Source organism: Microcebus murinus, chromosome 10 (genome assembly GCF_040939455.1).
Source record: "Microcebus murinus isolate Inina chromosome 10, M.murinus_Inina_mat1.0, whole genome shotgun sequence".
NCBI lineage: Eukaryota > Metazoa > Chordata > Mammalia > Primates > Cheirogaleidae > Microcebus > Microcebus murinus.
In genome coordinates this window covers 92016782-92039607 of record NC_134113.1, presented here as the reverse complement: position 1 = coordinate 92039607, position 22826 = coordinate 92016782, and the positions used below count along the sequence as shown (strand labels likewise).

The following is a 22826-nucleotide window of genomic DNA, read 5'->3' as shown; positions in this document are numbered from 1 at the left end:
ATCATTAGAAGAGATTGCATTAGCAAATTCAAATGTTTACTTTTTATGTGCCTTTTTTACTTGCTATTGCTTAAAGAGCTCTCTGCTAATGTGTATGCACAAGTTAACCTTGAAGCACAGTATGCAGACAAGCTGAAGTCTGCAACTGGAAGAAACTTTCTGGTATGTTCCATTAAAAATTATTCAAAGTGAAGTTCAGGCTCAGTAGGGAAGAATGTCGCAATTATGAAGAGTGTCTTCCAAAAGCCCCATTTAAATATTATCAGCACCTATGCCATAAATTTACCATCACTAATATGGATTGAAGTCTTTATTAGAGGCAATAACAGAACATGGGTACAATAAAAAAGGCAAAATAATATAGAGGTAACAGCCGCACAGTAGAAGAGAATTAGAAAATAAAGGAGATCTATATTCTTTAGGCTTACTGGAATTTACTGAGGGAAGATATGACTCCTATTAAAGTCTTTTTTTCACATTCCAAAGAATGATTAGTATAAAAATAGTCACTGCTTATAAAGAGCTATTATGATATGTGATTCCTAAAATTTCTTTTTCTCATTGTTCCTCTCTAGAAGATACATCTATGGTAGAAAAATGTAAATTTGCCTTTATGAGCAGCTCTAATTTCCAAGAAGCAATATTCTTGACAACTTGATTTTTGTTCTGAGGTTAATATAGCGTAATGGTTGTTCTCATGATCTCTAGAGTAGGACTATCTTGGCTTACATCCTAGCTCTAATCCTTAGTATTACAGCTATGTCGTCTTGAAAAAGTATTTCATTCTCTATAGTTCTCAGCTTCCTTATTAATATTACAATTATAATGAAAATACTTGTCTCATAAGATTATAGGAAAGTACAAGAGTTAATATATATAATCACTGAAGTAGTACTAGGAATATTAGAACCAATCAATAAATGTTAGCTATTTTTAAGGTGCCAGTTGTGACTAGATTCCCTTTAGTTTGTATGTCCTATGTGATTTTCCTCCTTTATTGACCAACATCTGAAATTTCTTATATTTTCATTTACTTCCATAAGCAATGCATTTAAAATATAAAAATAATGTCATTTTCAGGCCATATTTTGACTTTTTGGATTTGATTGAGATATCTCTATTTACAAAATGTTGAGGTTAGCATGCTTAAGTAAACATAAGATATTAAGAAGTCTCTGTAATTATCTAATGTGTAAGAAGTTATAAGAATGAATATTACATCATACACTTCCAATTCTTCCTTGTTATTTTCCTTGACAGGACTGGAGCTCTGTGCTTCAGAATAATTTGCTTGCTGCTGAAATTGTATTTTCAGTAGATATGAAATATTAATTTTCTTCAGAGAAGGACCACCTTGACAAACAAAAATACATTCATGAAGATAACCTCATCACTCCTGATCATTCAGTGTATTATAATTGTTGCATTATTGCTTTCAATTATCCTTCAAGAAAAGTCCTGATGTATGATTTGTTCTGATAAGTACAACATAGTTGTTTAACTTTGATCTTATATTTACAAAGTGTATCTGTACATCTAGATCTAAAGAAAATTCCCATTGTAATCTAATACATACCTCTGTTTTATGACATTACGTTGCAGTATGAAGTCTCAATGGTTGTCTCATTCAGAATCCCTTCTAGACAGCGAACTAAAATTCACAATATTTGCAAAAGAAAATATATTTTAATATTGTTATCACTTTCAAACATTTTGAACTGCAAATAAAATAGAAACTCAAAAGTTCTTAAACACAATTTACTCATTCATATTTTTAAATTCAATGAGGAGCAAATTGTATATTATCATTTATAAGTAATTGATAGTAAAGAGTGAACTTCTAATTTTGATGTGTATTTACAGGTTAATGACGGTGCTTTTATAGGTTCATGTCTGTACATCTGACTGATGTCATCCTAAGCAGTTAGTAAACCTGGATGATGAGAACGTAATGACTTATGCTATTTTTGCAACAAATACCTTTGACATGGCACACATGCAGTCAGTCACAAAGTACTATTTATTCTATCACTATAATGCTTCATAGATGTGTTTCCTTCTCTGCAGAAGCATAGCTTTTTGTCATTACTTTGATGCTGAGCTGTTATAATATCCTAAAAACTCTCTGTCTCTGGTTTGCCTCTTAACACCCCCAAAGCACAACTTGAATAATGATACCCCTTCAACCACCTCCAGAGATGCTAAAATTAAAATTCATTAACTTTAAAATTGTATTAACACCACTTTCAAAATTGTACCATTTTCCTTTATTTTAGTTATATTTCTAACTACCTTCAAATATGAAAACTTTAAACTACATGATTTTAAATTGATATATTGTGTTTTACTTTGAAGTATGTGGCACTCCAGATGGCACAACTTAATCAAATAAAATGAGTGAACATTCCTAACTTATTTTGGTGCAAATGGTCTGTGGTTATTTCTAAGAGATTTTGGAGACTTCACATGAATTGTGGAGAAAAACTATCTGATCCCTGTCCAGTTACAAAATCCTACAATTATTGCGCACAGAGTTTCAATTTGGTCATGTGCAGACTTTTATCGCCACGATTTTACATTTTCTGGATTATATTATTACAGCTTGGGTTCCACATGCATTGCTAGACTCATAGAAACAAAATGATTGCTGAGCTATTCCTTCACTAGACCACTTAGAGTATTGGAGTTGAGACATTTTTTTATGATTATTCAAGGGAAAAAGAAGAGAGTATTATCATCAACTTTCCATTCCCTCAAACTGACAGTTTTCCATATTTGTTCCCAAATTGGATTAGTCTATATTTTAAGCATATTCTCTCTGGATGGATACGGATAGTTGTGGACATGATGGCAGTTGAACATGGAGAACCAACAACTGCTCTATCCTGTTTAAAATGACAAAACAAATAGTCAAACTAAATCTAAGTCACTATTGGATGAGCATGCCATGCTTGACTTATTTTTCTACCCAAGAACATTCTCGTTTGTTTACAGAGTTTTCCCTATTATTTTTGCCAATCCAATGGGCAAGATGATGTTTTTTAAAATCCATTCTCATTTCCATGATTACCTTTGAAGTTGAGTATTTTTCCTACTTATATAGTGTTAACTCATCTTTTTTTTAAAAAGAAATGTTTGTGCTTGTATTAATTTGAATGTTTATATATTAGGTATATTGAAACTGTTTAATCTATTTTTTCCTAGTCTGTTATTTTTAGCATTGTAATCTATCTAGAAATTATTTTTTAGTTTTTATTTTCTTTTAAAACAATTATTTTCCCAAAACTATTGTTAAATATCTGTCATTTTTGAAGAGCCTACTGTATCATATTATATATATTTATACATATATATGAATACATTATTTGCACACATATGCATGTGACTTTATCATTAAGCTCTTTTCTCTTATTTTGATATATTTATTTTGTAACAATATCATATTAAATTAATTATAGCCTTATAGAATATTTTGATACTTAAAGAGACTAGCTCCCTCTCTCTCCTGTTAATATATGTCAATATGTATTTCATTAACTTCATGAATTTTTACTTTCATATACAATTTATAATGAACTTATTTATCATGAAAATACACTTGCATTGGAATTATGTAAGTCTTAAATGAATTTAGAACAGTATTAACATCTTCTCAGTATTCATTTGCCCACCAAGGCACATTTAATATATACTCAATTTATAAAGTCTTAACTAACGTCCTTCTTTGTGCCTTTTAATAAAGTATAACAATCTCTTTTAGATATGTCATATACATTATTAGGTGTGTCTGTTTAACCAAAATCTTTTCACTAAGTACTTGTAATAGTCAACACACTATTTGAAAGCAAAGGATAAAATATTGAGCAAATAAAGACAAGGGCTCTGTTCTCATGAAGATAATTTAGTAGAAGAGACATAAATTGAATAAACAGCCACACAAATAATGATACAGGTGAGACTTAAAAATGCTACAAATGAGTAGCACATAAAAATATTATCATGGATACATTTGGCCTAATTATGAAATAATATTGATTATTCTGTGATTATTGAATGTTCTAGGATTTAGTTATCTAGAAAAAAGCAGAAGAAAGGGTGCTTCAGGTAAAAGGAGCAGTCTGTCCACTTGCTGTGTGGCAAGAAGGGTTACTGACAAAGTTACAATTCATGCAAATTTTCCCAGAGAGGTCCTGATACATGCCTGTTTCCTAGAGTAATTATTAATAGCATCTGTTGTCATTCTTAAAGTTATTCTTGTTTGCACGATGTTATATGGTAACACTAACCATGTCACATTCAGAGAACTAGAAGACAGCTGTGGCTGGAGCCTCCAGAGGGAGGAAGTGTGTGGTACCAGCTGGGGTAGGGAGCCATGCACCAAGTAAAGAAGACCTTATAAACTATGTTACAGATTTTAAAATATAATTGAATTCAGAATAGTAAGAAGCTAATCAGGAAAGCTATGGTAAGTTTATAAAATTTATATTTTGAAGAAGTAATTATGGAAATTGATTGGAAGGTATCAACGATGGACGGAGTTAGATCACTTGGAGGCATATGCAGTAGAGGAAGAGAGATTACCACCTTGGATTAGATGGGCAGCAATGCACATTAAGAGAAGTGCACTGACTCAGCGAGTTGAGATATTCAGTGGCTGTTAGAGAACACAGATGACACCTAGGTTCATCTCACTAGACGTCAAGTGCTGAGAAAGACAACAGTATTAAAGTATCTGATTTTTTTCTTGATGCCGATAAAGCTCAGGGCTGGCAAAGAGTCTGTGTGAAAACATAGTGTGCTAGATATTAATATTTTTAAAGACATCTGAGAAGAAATCTCAGAAGCTTAAAAGAAGCTTAAAAAGTGGACCTGGAAATAAGATATTCGATCTTTCTGGTATATGAGAAACTATGTTAACTTTGTATCCAGCTTTCTGATTTGATTGTTCTTTTTCCTGTGATTGTTTCCTTCCAGTAGATTTTTTTCTTGGATTATCTGGGTAAGAAAGCATATCACCTTCATATAGTTGCAGTCTTTAATTTCCAATATTTATATCATATCTAAATAGGTTTTCCTGCATTATGGCTTTTCTTTGCTCAGGGCATCCAAGGAAATGTAAATAATAATAGTTACAGCAGTCATCCTTATCTTCCTGATTTTATTGAAAATGATTCTGATGTTTGACTATGAAAGATGATACCTTCCTAAGGCTCTTATAAATAATCTTAATCAAGTTAAATATGTTTGTAGTTTCTTTCTTTTCTCCTCTCCATTGACAGAACTCTCCATAAATGCACAAATTTCCATCCTTAAGTTTAACTACAATTTTTCATTATATAGTAATCTTTCAGTACAGTAGTGTATTATGTTAGCTCTTTTATGTATAACAAATAGGAAAAATACCTTGAAGAAAACTTTAGAACCAATTTTAAATGCTATTTTAAAATTAAATTCTAGCAACTTAAAAAAATTAATGAAATTGCTCTAAAAGTACTTACCCTTGGCTATCATAACTGCAGCTATTACCAGAGTAATTAAATAAAGGAAGGCAAATATCACAGCAGCAATGCACCATGAAGACACTGTTCAAAAAGAGAGAAGTTGGCTAATATGATCAATGGAAACCAGATTTAGGAATTGAGATTAGAAAGAATTTTGGTCAGGAATATTTAACCCACTTGAATTGGTCTGAAATCTAAGCTCATGGGAGGACCATGTTGTGAGAAAATGTACCTCTACTTGTGGGAGGAATTCTAAAAATTATTTTGCAGATTTAGGGGCAGCTAGGGAAGAGAGGAACATTTTGATGCAGAAACATACTGTTTATGGACTAAAAAGTTGCCCTATTAAAGAACTCTTTCAAAGACTATAAAAGAGCACTCCAGAAATCCTATTATGGATTTAGTTCATTTCTCTCCACCAATTTTAAAAAAATGATATCTCCCATATGAACTAGGTTAAGAACAAAACTCCAACATTAACTGTGGGCCAGACAGGTACACTATGACAATTTTGATAGAGGTCCGTTCATCATGAGAGACCTCACATGCTCCATTTCATTTTTAGAAATACTGAAGCATCAAAGGGGCACACATTTTGCAACACTAAAATATTAAACCAGGAAGTATGTGAGACATTCCTTCTTCCATGACTATGGCACATCACGCTCAGCCATCGTGTCCATCACTGGTTTATTGTCCATTCTCATCTGCTCTTTGCAGAACACTTTCTGTTATAATGACCCATTAAAAAGTGGTGGTATGAGACAGAAATCCTCATTAGTCCAACAATATTTGTTTTCATAATTAGTTTATTAAAACATTTAAGCAAAAAAGGGAATCTAGAATTTTAAATGCTCTTTACCTTTTCTTTTCAAGGTCCTAGTTACTTCTCTCTTCTGTCTATTTTTAGTATGATGAACTTTGATATTTGAATATGTTACCTCATTCTCAGAAAACTCTAGAAAAATATATAAGAACGTGTATGCAATAACCATAATCCATATGTATACATGTATGTATATATACCTACATATGATACATAAACATACAATAAAAAAGCATGGTATAAATCATAAACAAAATTGTCACATTTTATGCTTATAAGAAAGTTTTACAATTGGTGCATACAGTTGCTTTGTGAAATGCAGTAAGTTCTTATTCTTTTTTTTAATTCTTAGTTTATTGATCTATAAAATAGAGATAACTAAATCACAGATATAGAGATTAAGTTAATGTATATAAAATCAATAGCATCGTGCTTAAGACAAACACTCAATAAGTGTTTTTATTGTCATAGTAATAATCACAATAATAGTGTAGAATAAGAATGTAATTTTAAGATTGTTATGGGCATTAGCATCAGTAGTTACACTGATAATAAAAGCAAGAGTAGAAGTATAAAAATTAATTTAAATGCCTATCCCTATCCCTTCTTAGAGGTGAACTTAATGAAAGGAGCATAAGAAAAAAAATTATCTAATTCTCACTAAATAGAGAAACTCTTTTCAGCAACACATTGCATGTACTTCTTCAGTGCTAGAGAAACAGAACTCATAGACACCAAAAGTCAGTAACATTTTCCCAAATAATATTAGATCCAATGCAGTTGTAAATATTTACTTACCAAACCATAATTGTCTGAAATTTAAATCCCCTTCATTAAGAAACTCTTAAATTCTTTCACAAAGACAAAAGATTTTTAAGTCCTACTCTAAAAATACCCGGCTATGGACTTTGTTATTTTTAATATCATTTTCTCATTGACTAAAGAGATTATTTAGCAATAGCAACAGTATCGGATTTTACCTGTATTTATTTCATGAAATGCCATTGGCAAAGGATGAAGATCTTGACAGGAACTGAACAGTGCTGACTCCTCTGATTCCATGGTTTAGATTACATTGTATAGACCCATGAGGAGCAGAGGGTCAGAATGATAGGGGACCAGGACAACAGATGTCTTAATATTGCAACATCAGACAGGATGTTTACACTAGGCCTAATATGTAAGCTACTCTTTTCACCTAAGAAAAGTAAAGGCAATGTACTCCAGTTTCTACAGATTAAATTTGTTATTTCTTCTATGTATGATGAACCACTTCTTTATTTCCAAAGATAAAGTTAAAAATACTACCCATAATGATTTCTTCTCTGCCTTAATTTATATTTTTTAAAAACAATGAAAAAACAATAAAGACTAAATAATTTAATGTATATAAATGATACTGTATTTGGATAAGATTGTAACAGATACTGATTTTCACCAAATACCTTTTTTGTGATTATAAATATTCATGCTCATTGTAAATAATTCAGTGATCATGACAGATAACCCTGTTCCCTCAATATAACCACTGTTAATATAATTATTCATAGTTTTTTCTAATTTTTCAAATGACCAATGAATGTTTTATTTTAAAAAGTAAATGAGCTATTTAGTTGTCAATAAATTAAATAATGAAATAAATTATGATTTATTTCTATAATAAAATTTACACAGTCATTAAAGGTAGATAAGATAGCTCTTCAAGTATTTATCTGGATAATTTTCCATGTTATATTAACTGGAAAAAGGGTAAAACTTATTGCATGATATGATCTTTATATTTTGGTAGAAAAATTTCATCATCATGTGTGTATTTGTAATATAATAATGTTACGCATCTAACCTGGTAGTTAAGATTGTAATGTAATATATTTAGGTTACTAACTTGGTAAATTTATATTTTTCATATGTGGTTTTTCTATTTTTGTGTTACCATTTCTGATAAGCACAATTTATTTTTATCACTGAAAGCTTCTCTGAAAAATATATGTCACAAGGACCACAGGGCCCCTGCCCTCACCTTTGATGGCCAGAAATAAACTTCATAGTTAAAGTATATAATTTGGCTGAGACACTATGGAGTGTCGTGGAGTCTTAAATTGTTTTGGAAGAGGGCAAAGATGATCAACTTCAGACATTAATAATTTGAGTACATGGGGATTAAATTCTAGAGTAAATGATAAAATGATGAAAAAAATATAACTTCAAAAATTATAAAGAAAAAATAGACTGAGAAAAAGAAATAAATCCAAAAGAAGCTATAAAATATGTGGTGGGGAGGCACCCAAGAACAGGCAGGACAAATAGCACAAAATTATGTGATTAAAAAAATATATCAATAAATATAAATTTGCTAAGTACTCCAGTAAAAACATAAAAATTATCACAATGGGTTCTTAGATTTTTAAAAATATTTTATGTTATTTACATAAGTTATATCTAGTAGATAAGGATGTGGAATGGTAGAAAATTAAAGATAAAAATGTACATAATACAAACACTAATCAAACTGAAGTATCATAGTTCCTAATATCTGACAAAATACACTTTAAGGCAAAATATAGTAGATAAGATGGGTCTCTTAATAATAATAAAAGTTTCAATTCAATAATAATATATCACAATTTTAACATAACCTTTTAACATAATTCAAAATATAGCAAGGATTAAATGATACGTGCATACAGAAGAAAAACATAAACATAGCATAATAATTTGGAGAAATTTTAACACACTCTGATACATCAAGCAGACCAAAAGAAATCAGATTTGAATAATCTAAAGAAGATTCAAACAATACATAAACAGCACAATTTCTTTTATTGAATAAAGATGCATGCCAACTTCTCTCAGGTCTTGTTTTTCTAAAAAATTATTTTTGTCCAATACTTGAGGAAAAAGGCTAAACAATGAGTTCTATCTTGATTCATTTTCTGTAAGCATATAGCATTAATTCACGTGCTTCTGACTTCCATTTTTTACTGTTCAAAGTCAGCAGACAGTATAAATGTTGCCTTTTTCCAGCAATTGTCTTTTCCTTTTTGCTGAATTTGGAAATTTATCACTGTTCCCGGTGCTGTTCAGTTTTTTACTATATGTGCTTATGCGTGGATTTATTTTCTTTTTTTAAAATCTTGATTGATGTTAGACTTCCTAAATGTGTAGATTGGTGTCTCATTATCAGTAGATTAGAAAAGTCACAGCCATTAATTCCTAAGAGTCTCTTCTTTCTCTCTTCCGCCCCTTTCTCTCCTCACCATTTCTGGAATGCTACCTGGAGACATTTGAAACTGCTTCATGGTTTTTGTGTTTTTTTTTTTTTTTTTTTTTTTTTGAGACTGAGTCTCACTTTGTCGCCCAGGCTAGAGTGCCATGGTGTCAGCCTAGCTCACAGCAACCTTAAACTTCTGGGCTCAAGCGATTCTCCTGCCTCAGCCTCCCGAGTAGCTGGGACTACAGGCATGTGCCACCATGCCTGGCTAATTTTTCTATTTTTAGTAGAGATGGGTTCTCCCTCTTGCTCAGGCTAGTCTCAAACTCCTCAGCTCAAGCGATCCTCCCGCCTCAGCCTCACAGAGTGCTAGGATTACAGGCGTGAGCCACTGTGCCTGGCCCGTTTCATGTTTAACATGTTTAATTTCTTTTTCATACTTTTTATTTTTTTGTCTCTATGGGCTGCATTTTAAACAATGGCTTCAGATGTATTTTTCATGTAGATGTTAAACGTATCCAACATTTTCTTTTATCTTTCAAAAAATTATATTGGGTTCTTTTACAAATATACAAAATCTACAGATTTTTAAGAGTTTCTTATTTTCTGAACACATTGCCAAATGTGTCTTATATTCCTTAAAACACAGTAAATATAGTTAAGTTCTATCATGCATATGGTTATTACAGTAGCAGTTCTGTGAACATCTTCTGGTGTCTTTTTTGTTCCTTCTGGCTCTAAGGTGCCTTGTTTACTTGTGTACTTTGTTTTTTAGTTTCTTTCTGGCTCTGAGCTTCTCATGTTTCTAACTAATTTGTTTATGGTAATGTATTCTTCCTGGGATAAATTGAGTTGTTCTAGACAATGTTTGTATTTTCTCCTCCTGTGAGATGACTAGAAATATTACAAATTTAGGAAGTTTTTAAAATGAAATATTGGCCTGCAAATTCACATGAAACCTGGCTCCAGAGATACTATTTCAAGAAGGAGATGTTCTTTTCGGTCACCAGGGAGAAGTTTAAGTTCATTCTATACTCAGAATGTAGTTAAGATTGGGTGTTGTGGGAATTAATTGATACATGAGAAATGAGGTATTTGGACTGCAAAGTCAGAGTGGGATGCTATTTTAGTCAAAGCTCTAATATCAAGTGAGATAAATGTGAAACATGGCATTTGTATATTCTCCATTCTTTTTAAGATAAGCTTTTATGATAAAAATTATAAATTAAATAACTAATCAGAATTCTTTTCCTATGAAATATGACAAGCACATAGGAAATTGCAGAAAACACATATGTTGAGGTCAATCAGTAATGATAAAATAAATGCTAGCTGAAACTAGACATTACTGCAGAGACTCATTTTTCTGTACCTACTGGTTCTAATCCTTGGGTGAAATATTTAGAACTTTCATACATTCATTGAGTTAAGGGAAGAAGGGAGGGAGTGGGAAAGTGAAAAAATAAACAAATGTTTGACCCCCTAATTAATATAGTCACTTTTTATTATAAGGGAGAGCTCGGTACCTAAACAAATCAATTGCCATTTGGGTTTTGTATAGTTGTGTGGGTTTTTTTTTTTTTTTTTTTAAACTCAGTTCATTATTATTTCTCCCACTTATGGTGAAAAAGAGAGTAGAATTTGGAAGCTGAATTTGTGAATTAGGGACTCAGTTCTAATTAGCTAAGTGCAATTAATCATTAATTGACTATGTTATCATATGCAGTCTGTAAAAATGATTCTCTTAATTCATTTTTCAAATTATTTTCTAAAATTGGGTCAAAACATGTCACAGGTGGTTGTGAGAATCATGATAAAAATGTGTTTAAATGCATTCTTGACAGTAATATGCTCTATAAACGTTATATTTATTATTTGTCCTACGATTTTGCTTCAACTACTCCCTTTGCCGGCTTTTTTGTTGTTGTTGTTGTTAACAGACCTTATTTTTTAGAAAAGTTTTAGATTACAGAAAAAAACTGAGCAGAAATTTTTAGTTCTATAAGTACAGACAGTTCCTTATATGCTTTCACGTTTTGGCAATTATAAATAAAAGTGCCACAAACATTTGTGTGTTCTGCAGTGTTTTGTCCTGCCCAACCTGCTGCTGGAATTGACCACAAGCAGCAGCAGCAGGCGAGCCCCCCCCCCATAAGGGGGTGCCCAAACCCGCCCCAGATGAAAGGAGCACGCCAGGGTAATCAGTCTAAGGCTGCGCTTCCCAGTCTTTTAGGTACCAGGGACTGGATGGATTTCATGGAAGACAATTTTCCACTGACCCAGGATGGGGAGGGGAAGGAGGGAGGGGAAAGGGGGAGGAAGGAAGAGGGAGGGGAAGAGGGGAAGGGAGGGAGGGGGGAGGGGAGGAGGGGGGAGGGAGGGAGGGGAGGAGGGGGAGGGAGGGGAAGAGGGGAGGGAGGGGAGGAGGGGGAGGGAGGGGAGGAGGGGGAGGGAGGGGAGGAGGGGGAGGGAGGGGGCAGGGCCATCTGGGCTGTGGGGGAGAGGAGGGTGGTGGTGGGGGAGAGGAGGGTGGTGGTGGGGGAGAGGAGGGTGGTGGTGGGGGAGAGGAGGGTGGTGGTGGTGGGGCAGCTGAACTCTGTGGCCTGGTCTGCGGGATTGGAAACCGCAGGTAAAACATTAGTTTAGGAACTTCCTTAAAGAGGGCTGCAGCAATCCTTTCGACAGAAAGAGAGAGAAAAGGGGTGTGTTCTACCTAGGCATATCCCAGAGAGAGGGGCAAGGATGAAGTTCACATGAGTGTTTAAGGATTTTGGCTTGGGGGTGGGAAACAACCTGTGAGCCTGTATCAGTGTCTGGGGCTTGGGTTCGAGCCTGCTGAGGAAACCCGGCAGCTGGTTGGTAGCAGAGTGGTCAAAGTACTCTGGATTTTCGGGCAGGACACAGAAGCGGGGATTGGTGAACCTTACATAAAACTTGATGTCTTATGCTGCAAAGATATTCATTATTTTATAAGCTTCACAAGCATAAAGCCTTCTATATGCGAGCGACTCCAGTATATATTAAGAAGCTACTCGAATAGCTACTCTAGTATATGTTATAAAGGATATAAATATAAATAAGACATGGTCCAGCCATTAAATAACTTAGGTTCCAATTAGATAGAGTTTTGTACAACTAATTTAACTATAATATAAGAATACAGAGGTGAGCTCTTCTTAAGGATGCATGTATAATTCCATAGATTTTTTTTAGGAGAACAGAATTAATTATGACTGTGGGCAATCTGTGATTTGAGAGAAGAATAAAAACAAATGTTTTAATTTCTAATTCATAATTTAATTGCAACTCATTTTTGTCATTTTACATAATGTTACATAAAGATGGAAAATGTACCCCTGTTTGCAAAGTTAGACTTAGGAATCTGTTTAATGCAATGATAGAGAACCTTGCCTAGGATTTAATTGCTATTCTTATCCAAAGTATTGAGTTTGGTCAGTATTTTTTTTTTTGGTGACTTGGAGCTTCATTTGGCAGCCCTACTTCTAGGGCCAGATTTCCAGATGTGAGGATCTCATCTCCACCATCTTCATGGATTTCAGTCAGGTTTTGCTGCAGTGATATTTACCCTGGTTTGATAGAGGATAAAACTTTAACATTTTAGGATCTTCATGACTTGAGCCTTCTCTGAGATGCAGGTCTTATGAGCAGAATTGCAGTGAGAATTTGGAAGTAGAGCAATAGGGTGAAGGAAATCAAAAGAATTAAAGTAGCAAACTGAGTTTAAAATCATATAAAAGGTCTCCCTCCAGTCCACAGGGGATTTCATACAGCAAAACAAGAGAATAAACACATAGCAGCAAAGGCAAGCTGTCTGCACAGATATTTGTTGAGTCTTCTGTAGCTAATTTTGTACTTAATTCTAATAAACCAGAGTGGTCACATGTTAGACAATTCTGTTTAATTTTACACAGGTGATAGTTTATGAAAGCCAAAGAGTACTTTTCTACCTCAGTTTTTCTTAGGAATTTCCTGTGGTGCCTACCTAAAACTCGAATTTCCATGTTCCACTAAAAAATTGGATGCTGTCTGACCCTCACTGGTAGCTAACAGCTGAGCCTCACTGCTGACAGCACTTCCCAGGTGAGGTGATGGTATTGCTAGTCCAGTGTGGTCAGCCAACTCCGGCTGTACCATTTGGCCTGTGAAAATAATCTGTGTCAAGTTTCCAGCTTTCCAAACCATTTACAGTCTGACAATGGTGCACATCTTATTACAAAAGTTGCTCAAAAGGCTAATATTGAAAGTATCTAATGGACTTCCATGCTCTCTGTGATCGGTAGGCATCTGGTATTGTTGAGCTTTGGTTTGGCCTCCTCAAAAATGAAAGAGATTTCTGACTTTGCCTTCCTCTAACGCTGTGTATTCCAGAACAATCCCTGACGTAGTACTGTCTTGATTCCTCTTTATTTTCTGATACTCTTGTACATTCTATATAGCCTGTGTTTAATGGTAACCATGAATTAAAAAACCTTTAGTTTTATTTATAAAATAAGTCTTCGGTTTTCAATTATATTCTTTCAGAAACTGCCATTTTAGTATAGAGTTTTTGGTAGTTATTGGTAAGAATAGGTTGCTTTTTTCAATATGTTCTGCAAATCATGGATGTTTTATTCACTTATTATTTCAGGAATTATTTTTATCATGGTCCAGCTTTCTGTTTCTCCACTATAAATGCTTGAATGTGTCTTCCAGAAGCCTTATTACCAAATCATATTTTCTTTTCCTTTCTTTTTTTTTTTGAGTAAGGGTTTTGTATCAGCCTAGCTCACTGCAACCTCAAACTCAAGCGATGCTCTTGCGTCAGCCTCCCGAGTAGCTGAGACTACTGTCATGTGCCACCATGCCCAGCTAATTTTTTTGTCAGTTTCTATTTTTAGTTGCCTGGTTATTTTTTTTCTATTTTTAGTAGAGACAGGGTCTTGCTCTTGCTCAGCCTGGTCTTGAACGTCTGACTTCAAGTGATCCTCTCGTCTCGGCATCCCAGAGTGCTAGGATTATAGGCCTGAGCCACTGTGCCCAGCCTCATATTGTATTTTTCAAAGAAGGATGAGTTCAAAATTTAAAAAGATTTGGATTTATATAAATAAACAGCATGGAAGGTAGCCAGTGGTTTTCTCCATATGGGCATACACTTGCCCATTTATTCCTGTTACAAAATATGTTACCTAAATACACCTAACTGAGATGAAATTTCAAAGAAATGCATATTTAGAATATGGCTATAACATTTACATAGTTGTATGTATGACTTACATCAATTTTTCCATCCTCATATTATTTCTCATTCTCATCATAGCAGTGATTTTTCCAGCCTCATGTTATTTCATATTATCTGTATCTTCATTCCTCCCTCTTTCCTCTTTCCACAAAAAATCCTTTCATGATTCTGAAGCTAATGTTACTTGCGGTCATGCTTGTCCAAATGATAATGACACTAATGGGACAGAATGGTAGTAGTCACCCACATCCAGTTTTATTTTATTTTATTTTTTTTTTTTTTTGAGACAGAGTCGCACTTGTTGCCCAGGCTATAGTGAGTGCCGTGACGTCAGCCTAGCTCACAGCAACCTCAAACTCCTGGGCTCAAGCAATCCTGCTGCCTCAGCCTCCCGAGTAGCTGGGACTACAGGCATGCGCCACCATGCCCGGCTAATTTTATATATATATGCCAATTAATTTCTTTCTATTTATAGTAGAGACGGGTCTCGCTCTTGCTCAGGCTGGTTTCGAACTCCTGACCTTGAGCAATCCGCCCGCCTCGGCCTCCCAGAGAGCTAGGATTACAGGCGTGAGCCACCGCGCCCGGCCCCACATCCAGTTTTATAAATGTCAGTTTTGATTTCATTTTCCTCTGTTAAGCCAAACCTATTGTTTCCTTGCCCTGATACACATATTTGATTTCCAATATCTTGTTTAGTAGAATTTTATTATTTTTCACCAGTAGTGGCTTTCTCCTTTCCCAGAATCTGTAAGACTCATTATAAAAACAACAAAAGTGGTCTGGATGCTAAATGCTCTTTCAAGTGCTGGCAGCACTGTGGTTGGAAATATTCTGTACAGAGGAGGGTACAGTGGATGTGTCAGCCACACCTTTTACACTGTTACAGTGTATTGACAAGATGTGTGATGCTGCTGCTAAAATTAACCACTGGACTAAGTACAGAAGAAAATCTATTATTCTTTCTGAAAAAAAAATTGCAACACAGGCCACATTGGAGCAGAGCTGGTTTATTTATTTAATAATCATATGGCAAACATTTTTTAGCAGTCAATATTCTAAAAAAAAAGTACTTTATCAGAACATAGTTTTTATTTCCTTATTATTAATGACAAATAGATTTTTTTAGCTGCCTATATTCTAGACAGTGTTGTGTAGGGCAGCAGGATAGTGACCACACTGTGCTCCATGGTTGAGTGTCAGAAGATGCCAGGAGATTCTAGCTCAGATTCTAGCCTTTTCCAGGACCTGAACAAATAAGGAAACTTAAAAAACTGTTGTGTGTCAACAGGTACCATGATGATTTTTTATGTGGAGTTATTTAACACCTTCCTCCACGGCAGAATAAGGGTTTTTTTCTCTTGTGTCGTTATGTGTCCATTATTTCCATGTACAAAATCTGCTAAGCACTCTATCAGAAGAAAACCCCAGGTAAAAATAGTCTCATGGAAAATATGACTCTAGTATGTGTGGTCCAATCAATGCTGCTTTATGATTTTCATTTTATTTTTCTTTGTGTTTGACTCTCTCCTCTTCTGTCCCTTCTCTTTGTAGGTAAATATCGTCATGGCTCTGAGTTTAGTGTTGTTTCCTGTGGTCACACTTGCCAGGATAACAAAAATAATGCTTGTAAACCTCATCTGGTCCCCACCCCTCCTCCCTAAGCTGTGTCTTCTGCTCCTTCTGCTCCGACTCCCAATATCCTCTGCAGTAGGGGCTTACTCTTTCTATCAGACATGCTATTCCTCTGCCCAGTACCCACCCACTTCATCCCCGAGCTGGTAAGTCACATCAGGTCTAGTGTAGGCGTTAACTGATATTTCAAGCAGCAACTTTGTGCTTGGAAATATTCTGTACTGTGCAGCGTCATGTGTTGGCTGCACCTTTGACACACATAGGGTGTCCTGAGCTGATGGCTGAGGTCTCACCAAACGGTGGGCAGGGGTCATGTCAGAATCCAGAGATTTCCATTAAAGTGTAAAGTTCAATCTCCAAATTTATTGTAACTAATGATTAATGGCGTCTATCCTAGAGCACCAACATATATAGGTATATGTTTTTGAGCATTCATTAGGTGTTAAATACATTTAATCCATTTTCACAAACGTAAATCCAATAAACTAATTTAGTTGCATTTTACCTTTTTACAGATGATAGAAATGACTCTCAAAGGAATTATGTAACCTACTCTAATTTACAGATCTACCAAAAGCAGAATCAAACACCTGAAACTACTGACTTTTGACACTTCATATTTAGCAGGTTGAGGAAGGGGAAAGAATGATCACCTGATCAGGATTGATTAGAAATTAGTTTTGAATGCTAAAGAGCCTATTTCTGAATCATCATTTTATGTAGATTCATGCTGCTGTTTTGCTAGACCTCTGTGTGCTTGGTTCTTGTTAGATTCCCCCCCTCCATTCCATAATCATAACACTGCTGAGAGAGTTATGTTGATTCTGACTTCAGATCATTTTTAAGTATCACTCAATTTTTATAAATTTACCTATTGCCTGGCTTAATTTATATATCCACCTATTTATTCATTACAAGGATAATTATTTTTTAAAAATTTGCTATGTTTTAGGCATAGTTTTAGGAAGTATATGTACAGATGTAAACCAAGACAGCTAAAATCCCTGCCCTCATGTTACTTTTTGTGGCAGATGTGACAAAGCTAGATAATGACAAGGCAGGCCCTGTTTTAGCCTCAGAGTTCAGTAGAATGCACGTGTATTTTCATCACTTCTCCATCTTTTCCACACACATGGAACTGTATTGATAGAAATTCAATTTGTCACACAATAGAGGGTGTGGCAATTCCTTCATCTGAGCATGCTTTTGTCTTTTTCTGTGTTTTACATTCTGGTTTCCATGACAGTTTATAAACAGCTTTGTTTTTATAATGAGCCCCACTGGAGTTTTCTTTGATGATTAAAACTCTTGGAGAGACTGTATCTAAATACAGGTGTGATATGCCGTGTGGGGCACAGGTTTGAAGTTAGATTAGAGAGCCATTGGGAGAGTGGTATATAAGAGATTAGTGCAGTTATTAAATGAGTTGTTATTTATAAAATACTTGGAAGAGTGCATGACATACAATAAGTATTTGTTGGTGCTTGTTACATATATGAACACACGCATAAATGCAAAAGACTCAGAAGACTTCTTGACTTACATTCATACTTCTCACTAATGAGTTGTAAAAAATGTTATGCAAATAATGAGAACATTTGCCCTCTCTGTCCTATGGTACAATAAGCACACAAAATGTCAGAAGCATTTTTTTCCAACAGTTTCTTCTTTAGCAAATAGAGGCCATATTGGCATTTTATGAATGAGGAAATATATTTTCTACAGAAAGACATAATTGCCAACATCTTCATGTCAGTTGTGAATTTCCATCATCAGCGGTAGCATTCTCTTAGACAGGAACTGGAGATGAAGCTTTTGATAGCAGATGTGACTGGAAACACTACTTCAGCAACCACCTCAGGAAACAATTTGTAAGAGAGTCAAAAGACCTATTTTGAGGTGAAGACACAAATTTTATTAACAATAATATAAATTAAAAAATACATTTTTTAAGATGTCTAATTTAGGACTCTTGACTGAATTTTGACCATTCTTTTTTAGTATGGCTAGACTTAGTATAAGGAAGCACTTCTAGGATTGGATTATACATTTCTTAGTAACAGTTTGAGGTCTATTTCAAAAAATAAACAAGAAAGACCCAAATGAATATTTGTCCCTCAGCTGTGGACACCAAAAGTGTGCTTGCTCACTACCTCCTTTCATGTCTTTGTACAGATATCTCCCTCACAGGCGGCCTTTCCTTACCATCTGACTTAAAATTTTATCATCACACTTCACACCTGTCCCAGCTTTTCCAGTCCCCCTTCTTTGTTTGATATTTCTCCACCTGACAAACTTTTTTATGCATGTGTGTTCTTATTGTTAGACTCCTGCAATGAAATTAAAATACTGCAAAACAGGGATTTTGTGTGTGTGTGTGGGATGCTTTATCCATGGCATCCAGAAGAGTATCCAACACTTAGTAAGTACCCAGTATTCATTTCTTAAATAAATTGATTTTAGCCTGAAGTTTCTTCAAAACCACTTTTGATGCTTGTTATAATAGTTGGGAAACATCTTAACAATCCAATTATATCCTTCAAAAACTTATTTATTTTTAAAATGTGGATTTTAATCCAATCTAATGTCAGCCTGGCTTTTCTATTAAAGCTGTTTCTTCTTTGTACTGATGCGAATTTATAATACAGGGGAAAAATTAATACAGGGGAAAATATTCTGTTCCTTATAGAGTGTTGAAGGGGAAGAGTGAAAATCATTCAAATTAACTAGTGGCAGATTTCAGATATTTAGCATATCATTTTAAAGACATGACCAAGTAAATTGCACAGATGTGACTTTTTGGTACCTCTACATGTTGATAAACATTCTTACAGTTTTTCATAGGGAAATTACAACATCCCAAACTCACTTTCTTCTCCTGTCAGTCACTGAAAAGAGTCAGAGAGCAGACTACATTTAAAGGATCTAGGAGAAAATAAGCAGGATATAGGCCATTTCTTTTTTTCTTTTTTGGTTGTCAGGATTCTGAAGAGTTCAATAACCAAGAAAAAACATCACATTAAACAGGTAAATCATAAAACTTAGTAGATAGGATTTACTTTTTTGACTATCCTAAGATAATGTTACTGAAAGCTCAACCACTCATGCACGAGGCTGAATCAGAAGAATGAGGACAAGCAGTATGGGGAGAAAGGAAAGAGAGTTTACTTTGCTGACAAAGGAGGAAATATGGTAGACCTTCTCCTCTCAAAATCCCACATTTTTCTGAACATAGGCAGAAATACAAAGCTTTTAAAGGGAGGGTTCTTGGCTTCAGGCAATTATTATGGCTAACTATTCTAATCGTCCATCCCATCTGTGCCAAAGACAAAGGTTGTGAACTCTGCCAGTGCCCACCTGGGAGCTGGCCCCACCTGGGAGTTTTAACTAAAGACTTAACCTGCCTCAGGGATGCAGGCCCGAATGCAGTTCCCAGAAGAGTGGGGGAAGTTTTCCAGGCCATTCCCTCCATTACAGTAACAGGATAAAATAAAACTCTTTAGTATGACAAAGACAATTTTTCTCGACTGAGACATAATTTATACATTGTACTTTGTCTCATGAAGCTGACTTGGTAACCTAACTCTACTCTCTTGGAATGTGAACATGTTGTATGTATCTCCATTATGTTATTAATAAATTGAACTGTAATAAACTTTTTCATTATACAGAGATTTTAAAATAAGAGATAACATTTATTCACGTCATTCTATCCCTTAGTGTCTGCCTGGAATTCTGTAAACATGACAACTACATATAGTGAATAGTGAATATACTTCAATTGTTACAGTCAAATTGTAATGCTTACTTTGTATTTACATCTTTCTGGTCAAAGATTTCTCACCTCTCCCACCACACACATACACACTCATAATAAAAGGAAGGAGCAAGGTAGAATTACTTTCTCCCATGAAACCCAACTTCAAACAAATTCAAATAAGTTCTAAGTTCTAAATTTTAAGAAGGACCATCCACCTTGGTGTCAACATCCTCTTCAAGTGGATTATTTTATATCCTGAAGTATCAAAAAATTTACAAAGAAATATAGGTGTATATAGATACTTTTTAAAAATTAAATTATGCTTCTTAGAAGACAAAAGGCATGAGAATAAGGAAACCAAGAAATAAAATATATATATAACTAAAAGCTTACTAGGACTTTGAAACTCATCCCTAGATTATACAAAATTATGGTGACAATTTAGTTTAATTATATGTCTAAATCTGGAGGTGTATAAGAAAGATCAGATAGTACATGGTCAAGTGTGTGTGCATGTATATAGATGCATATACATATATATGTATGCAAATATATGTTGTTATATAACCAATATTCATTCAGTACATCTGTGGTAATCTATGTGCTTAAATTTAAACAAAAACTAAAAATTCCTAGGATAATTGAGACAAAATAAAAGGTAATTTCTTACAACTGTCCAAAATGACTCTCTACATTTTAATCTATTAGAGTAGGCAGAGTTTAGTGAGATTCAGCTCAGCCGTTGCTAGCTTAGTTGACTTTGAGCGTGTTTCCTTGATATAAAATTTAAGAAATAGAACTGTCAATATCATGGGGTTGATGAAGATTAGATGAGGTAGATCTAACAAAATAATCAAACACAAAGCCTGGCATACATATAGTAAACTCAAAAATTGTTAACTGTTACAGACAATAATTGTTACAGACAATTATTAAATATAATCAATTATGTAGACTATTTCCATATTAAAGAATTAGAGGGGAATTATAAAATGTTAACAGTAATCCTTTGTATAACACTTTTCCTCAGATTTCTTTCAGGCTACTGGAGCTTGGGGATATGTAAATTATTTAACACTCACTGCATGAGAGAGTAGTCACAAAAGTTAAAAGATGAGTTGGTGAGACTGACAGATTTTAACTGTTTGACTCTTCATCTGCTTGGGCACTGATGTGCCTTACTGTTCTTAGGAAATCCTTTATTACTTCCTGCCTCTTTTTTTCTTTATACCCAAATTATAGCAGCAGATTGTAATGCAGAGCTCTGCAATGTAGACATTTTTGCTTAAAGGCCAAGAAAGAGCCTCAGTGCCACTTCACTGATACTAAGTGAAACTACTTGGGCTTTGGATTTCAAGAAGTGATCAATCTGTGGACTTTGGTTTGTTATTTCAGAATGAGAACCCAAAGGGCCCCCCAACAGCTCACCACAGAGAAACTGTTTCCAGCTACATAGGAGTTGACAAGCCACAGCTCTAGCTGAGCTCTTTGCAACTCTTTTATGAGGTTCTTACACCTTACTTAAGGTGGTGCACAAACCTATTATTTAGAAAAGATGTACAGTAAGGGCTGAAATTAAGAAATTTTGAAACAAGTTATATGTTTTTTCCATGCTGGCTTTACAAACCTGTTTCTACCCTAAAAATCTGGGATAATGCCAGTTTTATTCAAAATGTATATATATTACCAATATGTCACACGGTTTGGACACTTCTTTTACCGTGTAGACATCTCATTTATTAAAATAGTTATTAGACAATATCAGGTGCCATGAAAGATCTATGTATATTCGTTTATAGCTTGTTGTTTGTTTTGTTTCTTCTTGAGTGTGAGTAAGCAATTCCTGAACCACATGCAGAATTTGTTGCTGCTTTGTTTTTATTGTTTGGTTATCTGCTTATTTATTTTGGTGAGAAGCAGTTATCTTGGTACTTTTATCTTGATGTAGGTGCATAAAAGGGGAAACTTGTCCAATGTCTCTGGTCGGTCTCCATGAGTGAATTTGTAACTTTCAGTTACAATTGCAACTGTAAGATGATACCATATTTGTAACAATAACAGCAGGAAAGTAGTATCCAAAGCCCAAAATATAACTGCAAAGACATTGGATAGCATGTCACAGATTAAATTAAAATAGTATGTTGAATAAGAACTGCAAGTCAACTTTTCTACTGTGGCAAATATTTTCTCACTTGGATTGGAATGACGAGGTGGTCCTTGCTACAACGAGGTGGTCCTTGCTACTCCTTAGAAAAGGCCACAGCAATACTTACAAAGTCAACTCTTAGAAAAGTTCCATGGGTGGAATGAGCCACCGATAAGAAACTGGCTACTTAGTTTAAAATGATGTCAGGATATTTAACTCTAGGACAAGAATATTCAGAGATTAGGCAGACTCCAAATGATTTCCTATTACTAGGTATATCTGGGTGATCTTATCTACGTTGAAGAAAGTATTGGACATAACAATTTCTGACATACACATACACACATACACATACACGTATACATTGAAATGAGACATGCACATCAAGCACTAGAATTGGCATGTAATGTGTGCTCAATAAATGTTAAAATTCTCCCCCACAGAATTATTAAAATGAAAATTGGTAAATAAAGGAAAAGTTTGAGTATTTGTCTCGCTCATTCTTTAA

The 22826-nt window shown here is 34.5% G+C and overlaps 1 protein-coding gene across 1 annotated transcript; it reads right to left on the bottom strand.

Moving 5' to 3' along the window:
• Nucleotides 1–995: 995 nt before the first annotated feature.
• LOC142873415 (uncharacterized) lies at nt 996–7391 on the bottom strand. Its single transcript, XM_076007666.1, has 5 exons — nt 7308–7391; nt 6364–6459; nt 5499–5582; nt 1577–1651; nt 996–1353 (listed from the first exon to the last, which is right to left on the bottom strand). Exons 1-4 carry the CDS (start codon nt 7387–7389, stop codon nt 1584–1586), a joined length of 330 nt encoding a protein of 109 aa, XP_075863781.1. The 5' UTR covers nt 7390–7391; the 3' UTR covers nt 996–1353; nt 1577–1583.
• Nucleotides 7392–22826: the final 15435 nt, after the last annotated feature.

Coding starts and splice junctions, on each gene's coding strand:
- LOC142873415 (XM_076007666.1), bottom strand. CDS start 7,389: ATGGAATCAGAGGAGTCAGCACTGTTCAGTTCCTGTCAAGATCTTCAT. Junction 5,583..6,363: donor TAGGACCTTGAAAAGAAAAG/GTAAAGAGCATT, acceptor CTTTTTGAACAG/TGTCTTCATGGTGCATTGCT. Junction 1,652..5,498: donor TGCAGTTATGATAGCCAAGG/GTAAGTACTTTT, acceptor TGTGAATTTTAG/TTCGCTGTCTAGAAGGGATT.